The sequence below is a fragment of the Microcebus murinus genome, chromosome 4 (assembly GCF_040939455.1).
Source record: "Microcebus murinus isolate Inina chromosome 4, M.murinus_Inina_mat1.0, whole genome shotgun sequence".
Taxonomy (NCBI): Eukaryota; Metazoa; Chordata; class Mammalia; order Primates; family Cheirogaleidae; genus Microcebus; species Microcebus murinus.
The window spans coordinates 113,013,213-113,029,904 of NC_134107.1; the positions used below are offsets into that span (position 1 = coordinate 113,013,213).

Below are 16,692 nucleotides of genomic sequence, written 5' to 3' on the forward strand. Positions count from 1 at the left end.
AGTGCCTGAAACACAGTAAGCCCTCAGAACAAATTTGCTGAGTTAACATTAATAATGCACCTATTCATCCAGATGACATCACCAAGTGCAGGTGGAACAAGAGTGGAAGAGGCAGTAACAATAGGTCAGATCCCCTCTGGCCTCTCTGGCTCAGCCCCTGGCTGGACACTGCCCTTACCCCATCCCTGAACACTGTGATCACAGCATGCCTGGGTGTGGGGAGGCTCCCAGGATCACTGAAGTCAGCAGAGAGCAGAAGAATGAACCAACTAACAGCCCCAAGGACACTGGTGGGAGGATGGGGCATCTCTTAAGCCATCCAAACTCAGAGGAAAAGTGGCCAGACAGGCTTCCCCACTGTAGCACAAGAAAGCTCTCTGTTTCTCACCCCCGGACTGCACAGGCTACCTCCAGCTACCCAGACAGCCCAGCACTCCAGACTCCTGTATAAAAACACTGTATCACCCATTCATCAGCCGCTAGTCACAAGACACCCCAGGGAGCCACTTGAAAATCATACTCCGTGTCTGCCTGGAAGGGTCAGACGCTTTGAATTCCATTCTCAGGGTGAGAAAGCTGAAGCCAGTGTGACAGGATGGGAGACAAGAGGACAGGCCGAGGCCCAGGCCAAATGAAGGGGAAATCCAGTGCCTGCCTGGACCTGCCCCGGGGTCCTGCTGGTGCCTGCCTGGACCTGCCCCGGGGTCCTGGTCAGCTCTGGTGCACATCTCCCTGCTGACCATTCCTGCCCAAAAGAAGCAATGTACTCGTCCCAAGGATATGAAATTAAAGGCTAAACTGGTTGGCCAAGTTGAACTTTCCACTACCCAACGTGCAGCCCCTGATCCATCTCTCTCATAAGCAGCTCCCTCTCCTAAACAGCTCTCCCTCTCCAGAACTGACCTTTCAAAAGCTCCTCCACCACTCAGCAGGCACAGTGCCACATAGTGCTCAAGACTTCAGTCCTGGTGCAGTGGCATGCACCTGGAGTTTGAGGCTGCAGTGAGCAATGATCATGCCACTGCACTCAGCCTGGGTGACAGAATAAGACCCTATCTCTAAAAACCAAAGCAAAAGGCTTCAGGCTTGGAACAAATCAGACACAATGCACATATTTTTCATTTGTCAATGACAAATGACAAATACTTGAATACATCAGTACACCCACACATAAAAAGAAGAAAACCAATGAATCAAAGTGAAAAGCAAAAGGACATAATGTGGCCCAGTGATACTACTTCTGAGTATATACATATCCAAAACAACTGAAGTCAGGATCTCAAAGAGATTATTGGTACACCCATGTTCATAGTGGCATTATTAACAATAGCTAAAAGGTGAAAGCAACCCAAGCGTCCATGGACATATGAATGAATAAACAAAATGTGGTCTATACAGACAATGGAATATTATTCAGCTTTAAAAAAAAAAAAAGGAAATTCTGACAACATGGATATACCTTCAAGATACTATGCTAAGTGAAATTAATCAGTCATAAAAAGACAAATACCATATGATTCCACTTATAGGAGGTACTCAAAGTAGTCAAAATCCCAGAGACAGAAAGTAGAATGGTGGTTGCTAAGAGCTAGGGGGACAGGGAAATAGGGAGTTATTGACTAATGGATACCAGGTTTCAGTTTTGCAAGATAAAAAGAGTTCTGGAGTTGGACGGTGGGTGATGGTAGCACATTATGAATGTACTTGGTGCCACTGAAGTGTGCACATAAAAATGGTTAAGATAGTCAATATAACCTATGTTTGTGCATTTTACCATAACAAAAAAATAAAGGGAATATTAAAAAGCAAGGGATGCAAAAAAGCAATTCATAGCTAAATCTGAACACCTAACAGACATGAAAAGATACTCAAGTTTACTAGTAACCAGGGAATGCAGATTAAAACCAAATATCATTTTTCACATTGCTGGTGGGGGTACAAATGTATGAAGGCTTAGAAGAGTGCTTCACGCTAACCAGTGAGGATGAAGATGTGCATACATTACAGTCCAGTAATTCCATTTGGAGGTATAGTCCAGAGTAACTCTACCTTGTATGTGTATACCCCATTCAAGGACATTTATTAAGCATTGTTACAATAGCAAAAAACAGAAACAGTTAACAATTAACAATAACTTAACAGTAAAGGGATAGGCCACACTGTACAACTGAATACTATGTGGCCATTTAAACTGAAGAAAATTATATATATGAATCAACTAGAATAAACTTAAAAACAAAATGTTAACTTTTAAAAGACTTACAGTAAGATACATAAAGCATGAGACCAAAAACAACACCATGCTTGTGTGTGTGTATATGTGTGTAAATGGTATGTACTTTAGTGTATGATGAAAAAATAAAATAATAGGTGTGCACCCAACTTTGAATCAGAATTATATTCTGGGGAGATGAAGAAGAACAAAGTATGTCATAGGGGCAAGTCTTTAGTTCTATACTTTTAATATTTTATTTCTTAAAGGAAAAATATCTGATGTATTGATAATATGGGAAATGTTCACATTTGTTAAATCTGGCTGATTATCACATGTAGGTCTGTTACAGAAAATTTTATACACCTGAAATATTTTTATATTGAAAAGAAGGAAGAGATTTTGACAAACTATAAATTCAGAGTCCATACAAGAAAGATGGATATGTTATCTACATAAATTTTACACACTCATGCACACACAGGACAGAGAGGGAGAAAATAATGAAATGACAAGGGAAAACCTAAATATGTTTGTAACATATATGGAACATATCCATTAATTCCCTAAGTCTATAACATGCTCATGAAAATTCAAAAGGAAAAAAAAGATGAAATTTTAAAAATAGGCTAAGGCCATGAATATACACTTTACTGTAGATAAGGAATAAAAATGGCACATAGGAAAAGCTACTCATCTACATTTAAAAATTCCAGAGTTGAGATGCTATTTCTCACCAATCACAGGAGCAAATGACAAGAGGCCTGAGTTGCCAGGTGCTGGTGGGGTGGGAGAGGAAAGGGGCCTCTCAGACCCATGTGGGAAAAGAAAACCAAGGCCATCTTCAAGGAGGGGATTTGGTCTATGGCCAGAAGTTTATTCTGCAGAAAAGCCTTCTATGTTTTTTTTTTTTTTTTGAGACAGAGTCTCGCTTTGTTGCCCAGGCTAGAGTGAGTGCCGTGGCGTCAGCCTAGCTCACAGCAACCTCAAACTCCTGGGCTCGAGTGATCCTTCTGCCTCAGCCTCCCGGGTAGCTGGGACTACAGGCATGCGCCACCATGCCCAGCTAATTTTTTATATATATATCAGTTGGCCAATTAATTTCTTTCTATTTATAGTAGAGACGGGGTCTCGCTCTTGCTCAGGCTGGTTTTGAACTCCTGACCTTGAGCAATCCGCCCGCCTCGGCCTCCCAAGAGCTAGGATTACAGGCGTGAGCCACAGCGCCCGGCCAAGCCTTCTATGTTTGAGCAGAGACTTATCTATGAAGATCTTTACCACAGCATTTTTTCTAACTGCACAAGATGGAAGCCACTTGAAATCTTTGTGTAAACTACCTGTTTAAAGGCACGGGGCCCAGAAAATGAAACACTGTGCAACTGTGAAAAAGAGGATGTCGCTTGAGCCCAGGAGTTTGAGGTTGCTGTGAGCTAGGCTGACGCCACGGCACTCTAGTCTGGCAACAGAGCAAGACTCTGTCTAAAAAAAAAAAAAAGAAAAAGAATGTAAACCTATGCATGCTAGCAAGTGACTTCCAAAACATACTAATAAAATTTAAAAGGCAGGTGGAGAACAGTGACCTCTATAACTCTAAATATGCTGTAAAAAAGGGTTACACCCATACATACATAAGTCTGTATATGAACAGGTTACTCAGGAAGATGTAGAAAAAATGAAAGTGACTGCCTTTCAAAAGGGTAGCCCTGAGGACTACTCAGGGAAAGATTTTCTTTTTCTCACATTCCCTTTTGTACTGTCTAACTTTCTTAAACTGCTGAGCATCATACACAACAACTAAAAATTTGATTGAGAGAAATGAGAGGAAGAAGAAGAAATAAGGAATATAAACATTGGAATCTCGTACACCTGAACTCAAACTCTGGCTAAAACATCATCAGTGGGAGTGTGGACAAGCCGCCTCTCAAGGTCTCAGGTTTTCTGTTGGGTAAACAGGGATCACAAAACAGCACTGTCTTGAAGGGGGATAGACCTGCAGGAGGACATAGCTCGAAGGATTATTATTAAAGAAATGGAAATGGCTGCTCTGAGACCCCAGAACATGCTTCCCCCACCCTTCTCACAGACCTGCCCTTCTTGCCCTCCTTGTGTCCTACTCCGAGGACAGAAAACAGCAGAGGCTGAGCCACTGAGTACAAAATGCACACTGTTCAATCACAGCCTAGCCAGCAAGGCCAGCAGGGCTAAAGTCCAGTCCTCCCTATGCCCACTTGTAGTCTTGATGGAAGCTTGTCCAACTGGAGGGGTGACTATTCCTAATTTACACAAAAGTTCTATATAGACTAGCAGCAATTACTCATTTAGAATAGTTTACTACTGGGCCAAGTGCAGTGGCTCATGACTGGAATACTCTAGCACTCTGGGAAGTCAAGGCGGAAGGATCGTTTGAGGTCAGGAGTTAGAGACCAGCCGGAACAAGAGTGAGACCCTGTCTCTATCAAAAATAGAAAAAAAATAGCCAGGCATGGTGGCACACTCCTGCAGTCCCAGCTACCTGGGAGGTTGAGGCAGGAGGATCGCTTGAGCCCAGGAGTTTGGCATTGCAGTGAGCTATGATCACAGCACTGTACTCTATGTCATGTGGGGTGACAGAGCTAGACTCTATCTCAAAAACAAAACAAAACAAAACAACAGAATAGTTTACTCCTCCTCCCCACTTCAAGTTAAAAACAGTTCAGTGCAAAGTGAAAAGATCTGGGTATGCACAGATCAGAGTTTTGCCCAAAACACCCGTGGAGAAGCTGGCAGAGCCAGCTATCAGTGTTCATCTTTCTATATGTCATTTCCCCTGAGCTCACAAGGATACCTTGCAGGTGTGACTTCTGCAGAACTGGCTCCTGCCATCTTTGGTCCAGCTGTACCCACTCCCTAACTCTAGGGCAGCAGGCCGGCACTCTAAAGTGAGCTTACTCAGAGTACTAACCATGTGTGGTCCCAGTAGAGCCCTGAAAGACATGCCCCTCCTTCCCTACTTGCTCCTCAGAAGTGCTAGTCTGGAATAATACCCCATCCCAAGGCCTCTAGTTGTGCAGGACAGCAGAGACAGGAGCCGCAGGGACCACTGGCCTGCTGCATGCAAGGCACTGTCTCAGGCTGTACAGCACAGCAGAGAACAAGATGACAAGGCTGCGTTTGGGGGGTTTACACCTCAGTGGGACAGACACGAGACAGACAAGAAATGACAGAGACCATGTGATGATGAGACATGGTATGAGGTCCCTAACACAGGGCAAGAGAGCAGAGTGATCAGGCAGCTCCCTTGCGACTGGGCACTTAGGACCCTCTGAGGAGAGGGCTCTTGGCTGGAGACCCACATGAAAGGCAGCCATGGGAAAGTGGGTTGGGGGGAGGGGGGTGCAGAAGGTTCCAGACTGAGAGAAGGGCACAGACCCTGCACTTGTCAAATGTAAGGGACAGAAAGTCTGATGTGACAGCAGACAGTGAAGACAGGCCAAAGGTTGGTACCAGGGAGGCTGGGGGACCAGGTGTGTGGGACATTGCAGGGCAGCCCAAGGAGGTTGCATTTCATTCCAGGTGGCATGAAAAGACATTGCGGGGTCTTAACACAGATGGATACCACTGGATTCCTTTTTAGAATATCCCTGGGGGTTCTGCAGCCGCTGTGCATAATCCCATTAAACCTGCAACCACTTCACGAAAAATAGTACCACTCTTTTATTCTTATTTACAGATAAGGAAACTGAGGCATAAAGAGAAGAAATTAAGGGTCCCAAGCTTAGACAGCTCTGAAGTGGTAGAGGCAGGATTTAAACTCGAACTGCTAAATCTGAACTGCTTTTAACCCCTACACTCTGTGCCATCCATGAGCTTTGGGATGAGCTGTTCCAAGGCAGTCTGGACTGCCCAGGCACTGACTAGGTGGCCCTGACCAAGTATGTAATCTCTCATCTGTTAAATGGGTAGCAGTAGCACCTTCTCAAAGGTAATTGAGAAGGTGCTTACTTACCACACCCTGGTAATTAAGTCCACAACCTCAGTTGGGCAACAGGGCTGGGCACAGGCCCACCAGTCCACAACCTGGCCTGGGCACAGGCCCACCGGTCCACAACCTGGGCTGGGCACAGGCCCACCGGTCCACAACCTGGGCTGGGCACAGGGCAAGCACACAGCATCTGGAAGCTCACAGTGACACCTGGCTCTGCCCTCCCCAGGCACCTGGCAGCCATTCTCCAGGTCTGCCCCAGCCTAGCAAGCAGAGGGGTCCTCACCACTGCTCCCAACACAACTGCAACCCCATCACCTCTCCTCCTGCCCACTGCATCCAGGCCCTATGCTACACGGGGCACTGCCCCCCACACACTGCCCTGCTCTGAGGCAGATCCACCTACCTGCCAGGATTCCAAGGTTCACTGCAGGGGTAGGGAGGCACACAGAGGGGACAGAGAGAGGCGGCCACTTTGGGGAAGGTACTCTCCCCTCCCCAACTTCCCCAGGCAGCAACTCCTAGAGTTCCAACTGACCAGTCACCCCAAAGGGCACAGATCCTCTCAGCCTGAGCCAGAGATGTGCCCCTCCCATGGGCAGCCTCCCTCTGCACCTCCGAGCTCTGCCCACAGGTAGTAACCCCTCACTGGAGTGGTCTCCTATTTCCAGAATAGTGCTCCCTCTGCAGAGTTCACGTGCCTATCCATGGCAGGTGCTCCCAAATACCCAAGCAGGGACAGTGTAGGGAAACGTTCAGTCCCGGGATATCCACAGAGGTGCATGAAATCCAGCTCTGCCCCACAGCAGAGCCCAGGAATGCTGGCTCTTGGGTCTATATGGAGTGTGTGGCAGCAGCAGAGATTCGGACACAGAAGCCTCTCCCCTGCCTAGTCCCAGGAGGGACCCTCTCTCTGCAGCACTTACAGCCAGTCCCTCCTCTGCTCACCAGAACCCTGCTCAGCGCTGAGATGGACAGTGTGGCCCATGCTGGTGGCTCAGGAACAAGGATTGTGGATGTTGGCAGGGGAGGGTCCTGGCCGAGTTCCTATTAGGAGCCCAGCAGGGCTGGGGGGCTGAGTGTGGAAGCGAAATGGGCTCACCAGAGGGGGAGGAGCACATGTGAGAGTGGGGGAGAGAAGGAGAATCAAGACCTCCACCCCCTGCAGCAGCCTGTACCTGGAACAGAGCCCGCGGCAAGGGAGGCTCGTGTGGGGGAGTGTCCCCGGTCAGTGGCTTCCCGCAAAGGAAAGGCCTGAGGGACCCAGAGGGATGGCCAGTGACCCAGCAGCTGCCGCAGAAGACCAGCGCCTGGGTCTCTGAGTGATGGCCCCTGGGGGGCAGGAGGAACACTGGTAGGGGCTGCCTGGGGCTCAGGTGATCAGAGGTAACCCAGGTCCACCTCTGGCCTGGGGCTCCCCCAGCCCCATGAGGGAACACTGAGGTGAATCTGTCTCAGCACCACAGCCCCATGCACGTCCCAGAGCCAGGAGGTGCAGGCAGCCCCTCCCAAGCCAGCTCTCCTCTGTCCCAGTCACCCACATGCCCATGCGGACCCTCCCAGCTCTGACCTGCGCAGGCTGCTCTGTGCACACACACTGGCCACCTCGGAACCGGCGGCCTCCACACACAGGCACATTCGCACTCCCTCCCTCAGCTCCTCAGCCCTCCTCCCTCCTGTCCACCCCAGCCCTCCCCAGCCCCAGCCCTACATACAGCTCCTGGGGCCTGAGGGGCTCCCTCGGCCAGGCCACTGTGCTCCCCCATCCCTCTGTGGCCCGGGAGCAGGCTGAGCAGCTGCGTGTGTCCCCACCGGCCCACTGGCCTGCAACTTCAGCTCCACTCCTGCAGCGTTTGTTTGTCAGCTCACAGGTCCCTGGAGCTATCAGCCAGGCAGCCTGGGCCTCAGAGGAGCAGGGAGTGGCCATGCCAGCCCTCAGGGCCTCTTCAGCTCCGAAGTTGGGGAAGGGAAACCTTTGCCCCCCACCAGCCAAGCCCAGCTCCCAGGACCACCGGGCTACACAGGGCTGTCATGCTCCGGAGTACTGGGGCGGGGCCGTAGGGAGAAGCAGGGGCCCTGGGAGAGGGAAGGGGAGGGAGATTCATGACAGAGGCCCTCAGCAGGAGCCCCAGCCACACCGACAGCCCCACTGGGGGTCACCGCGAGGCTGGGAAATGTCCTGGCGCCACCAGTGGCCCTGGCCAAGCATACAGCTGAGGCTGCCCGTAGAGGGCAGTCCCTGCCCCGCAGCCCCGCAGCACACACTTACCATCTTCCTGCCTGTCCCAGCCTCTTTGCACCTGTCCTAGTCTGCGTCACAAGGACTAGCCTCTTGACCTACCCAGCACCCAAATCCGGAACCTCCGAGGCCCTCCCCCAGCTGCTCCACCAGTCTGCTTAGACCTTCTGGGCTCAGGCCCTGAGGCCTCAGCAATTTCAGGATCATCCAGCACCCACCCCTGGGTGAGGGGATGGGCGGGCAAGACTCAGGCCGGTCAGGGCCTGGGGACAGAAGATTCCAGAGACTGGGGCTGGTTCAGCAGGTCTGGGCTGCGCCCACACTCACTTCTTCACAGAGCAGCCAACGCAGGGTCCTACAAAATATCCCCATGCAGAAACCCTACATCATTGAGGGCTGTGCCAGGGGTCACCCCATGTGCCAGAGCCCTGAGTTTTCTGTCATTCATTAGGCCTCCAAGTCCTGAGTTATCTGAGGCCATGGCCAGTCACCCCTCCTCCCTACCCTTTTAGGAACTGTTCTTATTCTCAAGTTGAGAGGGCATGGGCCCTGGAGCCAATGCAGCCCAGGGATGAGCACCACCCTAAGGCCAGCACAATCCAGACTCTCTTCCCAAGGAAGCCTGGTGCCAGAAACAACTCAGAGAAACTGAGGCACAGAGATGGGACAGATGCTGAGAAAACCCAGGAAAGCAAGTCCCCATGGGGACCCTTGCCCCATCTGAAGGTGGGCTAGCACAGAGGCCCTAACACTCCTCCTGGCCTCATCTGACTGCCTGTCCCTCCAGCCCAGCAGGACCTGAAGGGTCAAGGCGCCAGGACTTCGTAGCCCCTAACCCTGCCCAGGAACACACCCCAGCCCAGCCAGCTCGCCTGGCCTTGCTGGGCTGTCAGTCTAGCTGCTCCACAGAGAACGTTTGCTCTCACTCCATTTGGATGGTGGCAGGGACAGTGATGGGAGAAGAACATGTCTGCTCACTGAGGGGGAGTGCAGAGAGCAGGGCCACAGGGCCTCCAAGTGGGGTGGCCAAGGCCCGTGGCTGGGTGCCCTGGATAGGAGCCGGCCCAAGGAGCTGGGAAGGGGCCCTGGGACCAGCCTGGCCAGGCACAGTGTAGGCTGTACTTGGTCACCCTCCTGAGCACTACCAAGGAGGGGCTCTGGAACCAGGGAGGGGAGAGAAGCCCAAGGCAAGGAAGGGGAAGGATTTCTCTTATGGAACTTATGCAGTTACAGGTGGGGCCAAGGACTGGCCTCTCAGGCCCAGCCCCAAACCTTACCTGGCCTTACTCCAAACAGGCCCCACAGCCCCTCCTCTGCCAGTCCCGGCCTCATGGGAAGAGCAAAGAAGACGAAGACAGAGCACCAACAGGCTCAGGTCAGGGGACCTGGGATCTCTCCCCTTCCCAGTCCACGAGGAGGAAGTACAAGCGTGAGGTCCAGACCGACATTTCTTTTCCTCTCAATGGTCTCTGTCCTCCTCCCCTCTTCCTGGCCCTGTCTCCTTTCCAGCCATCCCATCCTGGTGTCTCCTGGTCCCTGTCTCCACCTCCTGCTCCTTTCCTTCCCAGTTATGTAACAGGCCTGAGAACACACAGAGGGAGCTTTGTTGTCAAACCAAATCCATATGGAGCCGGAATCGGCCAACGCAGCTGTTCCCTATTCCCTCTGCCTTGGCAGGGGTGAGACTCCGGGCAGGGAGCCCCTACAAGCTTCCATTTGGGAGATAGGGGAAAAATACTGGCCCCAGGGTCCCCAGGCAGTTGAATGGGTGGCCAGGGATCAGTCACCACTGTATGGGACCACAGCAGGGGACCAGCTGGCCCCTAAGACAGGACAAAGCAACATTGCAAAGCCAGGGTCACAAACACCACGGAGGCAAGCTCTGGGCCAGGGCTGGGCAGCAGAGTGCGAGGCCTGCAAGGGTGCGCCTGCACAGCTGCACCCCACGCTCTTGTCCACACGAGGATGCGTGCCCATGTACTTTCTCTTGCACATTCATCTGCACACTTCTAGGCATGCATGTACACAGAGCAACACGCATCAGCCCGAGCACAAGCAGCTGTTGTGTGTTCACCTGGAAGGGGTGTGAACAGAAATCTCCTCTGTGTTCTGGCCAACTCCCTCCATCCTAACAGGGACCTTCGGGAAAGATCTTGAGGTCTGTAAAGAGGAGGGTGGAGGGTGCCATTCAGAAGCAGGGGAACTCCAGAGAGCTCCAGAAGGCCGAGATCCTGACATCCTGTCCAGGAAGGTGCCAAGGAGGTGGGTGAGAGCCCAGAGAGCTGGGCTGAAGATCAAAGTGTTGCACACCTTGGGCAGGACAGTCCCTTTCCCAAACGCCACTGCTGGGAGAGTGGCGCTCACTCTGCAGTGCTGGGGGTGCCGACAGAGAGCCTGCCTCCTATCCCTGGGGCTCCCGGCGATGTGATAGCTGCTGTGAACAAGCACGGTACTTCAGGGAGCCCAACCCAGCGACCCCAGGGACAGCGGCCACTACAAGCACAACCGAATGCTGAGGCCTGGGGATGGGAGGGCCAGGGAGTCAGGGGAGGAGAGAAAGCAGAGGAGGCTAAACGAAAGAGAACAGATCGCTGAAGAGGAGGAGAGAATCAATGGGAAAAGGAAAACAGAAAGGTGTGGAAAAAAGAGCAGAGAATGGGACCACAGAGGGGATAGGAGAGAGGGAAGGGCAGAAAGCTGGAGACAGAAGAGTCTTCCATGCTCCATCAAGACCTCTCCTCCGCCACCCTGCAGACCTGGCCCTCCCAACCTGGGGGATATTCAGACCTATTAGCCCACCCAGTCCTAGGGGGCCACCGTGCCCCAGAGGCTTTTAGCCCCAACAATCCCAGATCTTGGGGGCCAGAGAACAGACAGGCTGAATGGGAAGGCAGGGGGCGGAAGGACAGAGAACCAGGGCACGCCTCAGGCTTAGCCCAACTGGGCGGTCCCTGCCTCACCCCTGCCTGTGGAGAGGCACACTTCGTGACCTTGAACAAGTAAATCACTTTTCTGAGTCTCTGCTCCCTCATTTGCATAAAGAACTATCTACGGAGCAGCTACTGTGTGCCAGTAGGTGCCAGGTGCTACGGACGCCAGGGTGAGTAAGACAGTCATAGGTCCTGCCCTACCATCTAGTGAGGCCTCTCCCAGCTTGAAAAATGTTTCTCCCATTTTTGCATCACAATCCTGTGAGGTGGCCAGAGACCTGCCTGAGGTCACGTTGCTGCAGAGTGACAGAAAGTAGATGCTCCGCAGTCTCTGGCCCCACCCTGGAAGAGCAAGACAGCCAGCATTTACAGAGTGCTGGATTCCAGGCCCGGGTTATCTGAAATCCTGTCTCATTAAGAAGTGCTAATTTCTACCACAAGGAAATGGAGGCCAACACAGGCGTGCTCTGCCCAAGGCTACCCACAGCCCAGGGCTGCGAACCTACCACAGGGCGCCCCACCACCCCTGGGCCCTGCCCTTTGGTTCAGCTTGTGCCCCGCTGAGGTCCACTCTGGGCTCATCCCAAGAGGGTCCCTTCCCTGTGACAGGCATGGGACCTGCGGCGAGGAGGGAACACAGGAGGAAGTGAGGCTGCCAGGCAGTCAGGGAGGATCCACAGAACAGGGGCTCCAGGTGATGCTGAAGGACACCTGCCGATTAGCAGGGCCATTACTGATAGTGCCCAGGCCACCTAGGGGACGGTGGGAGCAAAGCGAGGCAGTGGGAACGCACATGGCATGCCAGCAGGAAAGCGAGCACAGTCTCACTGGAGCCGAATGAGGGTTTTCAAAGAAAAATTGAAAGCCAAGAAACCCTCTGTCCCAGTTCCAAAGGAAATTTTAAGTGGAAACCCAATATGTAGAAGGAATAAACGGGGAGTTGTCCAGGTCGAAGCAAAGGTGGTGAACCCCTCCTCCTAAGATGCCACCCAAATAAGGGTTCCACACCAAGTGCACCTTCCTTGGGCCCTGAATAAGGAGGAGAGGTCTGATGGAGGGACGGCAGGTAAGGTTAGGACCAATCTGCGCAGGGACCTGAAGGTTACTGGAGAGAGGTGGCAGGTACAGACCCTCTGACCCTGGGGTTGGTGGAATGGGGGCATGCCCTCCTCAGGGGACAGACTCCTGCCCACCCCCACCTGGGCTCCTGCCTACATCCCTGGCATCAGAACAGAGAACCCCAAGGAGGCAACATGTAGCTGAGGCCAAGCCCTTCTCTGACAAACAGCTCATGGGCAAAAGGGGTGCTCTTCTCCCTTCACTCTAGGAAGAAGAGGAAGCAAAGTAAAGACATGGTAAAGACAAAGTTAGAATACTGGAGCTACATTTTCTTTTTTTTTTTTTTTTTTTTTTTTTTTGAGACAGAGTCTCACTTTTGTTGCCCAGGCTAGAGTGAGTGCCCTGGCGTCTGCCTAGCTCACAGCAACCTCAAACTCCTGGGCTCAAGCGATCCTCCTGCCTCAGCCTCCCAAGTAGCTGGGACTATAGGCATGTGCCACCATGCCCGGCTAATTTTTTGTATATATATTTTTAGTTGGTCAATTAATTTCTTTCTATTTTTAGTAGAGACGGGGTCTGGCTCAAGATGGTTTCGAACTCCCAACCTCGAGCAATCCGCCCGCCTCGGCCTCCCAGAGTGCTAGGATTACAGGCGTGAGCCACCGCGCCCGGCCTGGAGCTACATTTTCTATTCATTCATCAAACAAATATTTATTGAGCACTTATTACTTGCATTAAGAATATAATGCCTGGTGAACAAGACAGACAGGTTCCTGGAGCTTACATTAACATCCTAAAACATCAGGAAGGAAAATGCCTTAAAAGTGTGCAAACGTACCTCAGCCAATGCTTTCATTTCCTCTGTACTGCCCCTGTCAAGGTCACCAGTTGACGCTCAGATATCTCCAATGATGGGGAACTGGCCCTCCAGAGTCAGAGGCACCTGAAACACCAGACGGCCACACGGAGGGCCCCACACGTCCCTCTCCCTGCCCAGCTGTACAGAGTCTTAGGCAAGGGAGCCAATAGAGTATTAGATTCAATATTAGGATGTACTAATTTTATTTTATATCAAGGCAAAATATGAGGCTTCATCTCTCTGTTTCTAAGTTCATTGCTTGGGACAAATTGAAACAAGCCAGCTCCACTCTCCCAGGCCCAGAGCACCCCGATCCACCAGCCTCTGTCACCAACAGGCTTCCTCCCAGTGACTCCCCAGCAGTGGGAACCCAGGGTGTGCCCCCGCTGGTCCCTAATTCTCTCCTGCCCGGCATCCCTCCTCCTGATCTGAGCAACCTCTAGGGGACAGGCAGGGCTGTGGTTGCTGGGATCTGTCTGCAGGGCAGAGGAGAAGCTTGCCACATTGGATGGGGAATCAGGTCTTTGGGGAGCCCAGGATGGGGTGTCAAAGAGAGCCGCTGGGCTGCAAAGGTGCTCCTGCCTGGCAGGCGTCTGGAGATGCCAGACACCAGGAGCTGCCGCCTTGGCTGGGTTCCCCATGCTCAGACCCCAGCAAGTCCCCTCTCTTCCCCAACGTGTATCTGGGGCTGCCCGCTGAGGCCTTGCAGCCCTGTGGGCGGCAGCTAGGAGCCACATTTCCAAGGAATAGGAATGGCAGGCGGGCCAGATGGAAGCAATTATGAGGAAAGCTGGAGAGGAGGGGTCTGGGAGGGGCTGGCAAGAAGGAGGAAGGAGGGAGGACGGGAGGGAGGAGAACAGAGAACCCTGCCTCGCCCATTCATTGCCTGGGCCCAGGGGACAGGCAGGGAGAGGGTGTGTGCTTCAGGACAGCAGAAGCCTGGGTTTGTGTTCGGCCCTTTGCTAACACACTGTGGCCTTCAGCAAACACCTTTACAGCTTTGGACTTGATATAGGAGGGGATGGGCAAGCTCCGGGAAGCAGTTGAGAACTGGGCTGAAAAGTGCAGGTTTTGGAAGCCAGCCTAGATCTGAGTCCTAGCTCAGCTATGTGACCAAGGTCAGCTGTGTGACCTTGGCCAAGTAGTTTAATCTTTCTGAGCCTCCATTACTTCATTTAAACATGGGCTTAATAATAGGCCCATTGGTGTGAGGTTCACACGAAGTGTAGTAAAGTGTCTAGCACATCTTTTTTTTTTTTAAGTTTATTGGGTCAGCCTTTTAATAAGTGCTTGATTGATAAATGGTAACTATTTTTGTTATTTGCTAAGACCTTTTTGTTATGAGGACAGATGTTCACCTATGCTGTAATTGGCAGAGGACACAGGGCAGACTCAGGACACAAGGAGCATCACTGCAGTGCCTAGAACCCACACCCTGGAGGGAGGTTTGGACCCAAGGCAGAAACACAGCAGTGTGCTGGCCCAGCACCCTCCAAACTGGTCCCTGGACTCTTCCTAGCTGCCTCCTCTAAACAGGAAAGCAAGATCCTTGAATGAGCTCAGGTGGGGAGAAGGGACTATTGTACGATCGCAGTTGTGACTGGGTTTCTGTAGCCAGGCCCTCCTTGCACTCAAGGCTGGATGGGAAACTGAGGGCCTAGCAAGGCCCACACCTCACCTCAGCTCGAGCAGCAGCACCTCTGTCCCTGCAGGGCCAAGAGCAGAGCCCAGGGCTCAAGAGTCTAGAACCATCACATTGTCACTGTGCAGGGCAGTCTGGGGGCAGGGGCAGAGATGGGGCTGTGGCCTGGATGTGGATCTCCTTGTCCCAGGCAAGTGACCAAAAGAAAAGCCACAGCTCTGGACACTCACACCCTCCTCACTCTGAAAAGCAACCGCTCAGGCAGCCCCTGGCTGGAGTGCAGCCCCCTGGGCTCGGGGTCGCCCATCAGAAGCCTCCCACACGTGGCTGGGCCTGGGCAGTGCGTGCCACTGCTCCCCTGGAGGCTGCATCCACCGGGGCCTCCATCTGTAGCATGGAGACGACCCCCCCCCATGTGTAGTAGGGGTTGGGTGACTCTGAGGCCAAAGACAGCCAAAAGCCCATGCAGGGCACCCAGAACACTCACACAGAAGCACTGAACGCCTCTGGGAAGGGGGCAACAAAGGAGAGAGGGAAATGATGACCACGGTCCCCCAGTCTGCCTGCCATTGCCATTTCCTCATGGAAACTAAAAGCTTCGTGGCAAGGCCGTGTCTTGAGAAGTAAGGAGGGTCCTGAGGGCGAGAGGAACAAGCAACAGCAGCCGCCAGCAGCAGGGAGAGGTCGAACACGCCCGTGTGGCTGAGCAGGAGCCGTGAGCCCGGGGTGCCCCTCACCACTGACTGCCCTGCTCTCCGGCGTCAAGGACCCGCCTCCCAGGAACCTGGCCCCCACGGATGCCTCTGCAGGCTCCTCTCCTGTCAGCCCAGGTCTGTAGCCGGGCAGGCACAAAGCTCGCTGTGTTAGTCTATGGCAAGGTGACCCTCCCTGCAACAGATGGTGCAAACTTTTGAGCCACCCTGAGAGGAGGAATTCACAACTCTACTGGAACAACCTCTGCAGCAGCCTCTGAGGACACACTGGGAGACCCCAGCCAGTGCAGGGTAACTGCAGAGTGACCACAGCTCAAGATGGAGCACAGAAAGGGGGCCTGGCCTCTCTGCTCCTTCCTGGTGAAGGGAGGGAGGGCTTTTCCAGGATTTCTTACAATTCTAGAAAGAGCAGATTCTTGGTTCTACCCAGAAAACTGGATCCTAGGAGTGTAGAAGGGTCAGTGGGGTGAATAGGCCACAGCACCATTTCTGAGGAGTGGGGAGTGAGCTGCTGCTCCGGGTAGCAAAGGGGGTGAGGGAGGGAGCAAAGGCAGCCCAGAAGACATCACGGGCTTCCTCATCCTGGGGCTTCAACTCACGGGCAGGCCTGTTGTCTCTGAGCAGCAGCCCACTCCCACGATAAAGATGCTCTCAGCCAAAGTCCAAGCAGGTGACTCCTAATTTACTTTTCTGACTTCTACACCCACTGCCTAACTTCCGTGTCATCTTAGGTCTGGGAGGCTGGCCCCAGGGCCCATGGGGCAGCCTAGGACAGGGGACAGGGCCCAGGAGCACTCTGGGAGTGGGAGGAGGAGGAGCACAGGAAACGCATCAGAGGAACCTGGGCCACCGCAGTGTGGGCAAGGCATTCCCACACCAGCCCCCAGCAAGCAAAAACCCATAAGTTGATTTCTAAGCCCTAAACAGCTGGCACCTCCCAGGCACCCTTTCTAGAACTATAAGGCAGCTTTGGAGAGTAGAGTGTGGGGAAATATTACTAGCAGCAAACATTTACATAGTTTTTCCTCCACCAGGCACCTTTCAAAGCAATAACACATATCAACTCATTTAAAATCT

General features: G+C 52.7%; 1 protein-coding gene across 8 annotated transcripts in view; it reads right to left on the reverse strand.

Annotated features, from left to right (window-relative positions):
- ST3GAL4 (ST3 beta-galactoside alpha-2,3-sialyltransferase 4) overlaps positions 1-16,692 on the reverse strand; it is a 33,030-nt gene that overhangs the window by 15,114 nt on the left and 1,224 nt on the right. The window contains exons 1-2 of one of the 8 annotated variants that reach the window (XM_076002692.1): positions 13,240-16,244; positions 10,487-10,572 (exon numbers count right to left, since the gene is read on the reverse strand). The exons of 1 other annotated variant lie outside the window; for it this stretch is intronic. Coding sequence is in view for 5 of the 7 variants with exons in the window: in XM_076002690.1 (XP_075858805.1) it covers positions 13,240-13,257 (18 nt within the window). In the remaining 2 variants the exon portion in view is untranslated. Of the gene's footprint in view, positions 1-10,486; positions 10,573-13,239; positions 16,248-16,692 lie in introns of those variants that run through there. 6 more of the 8 variants (XM_076002690.1, XM_076002693.1, XM_076002689.1 and 3 more) reach the window with 6 other exon arrangements.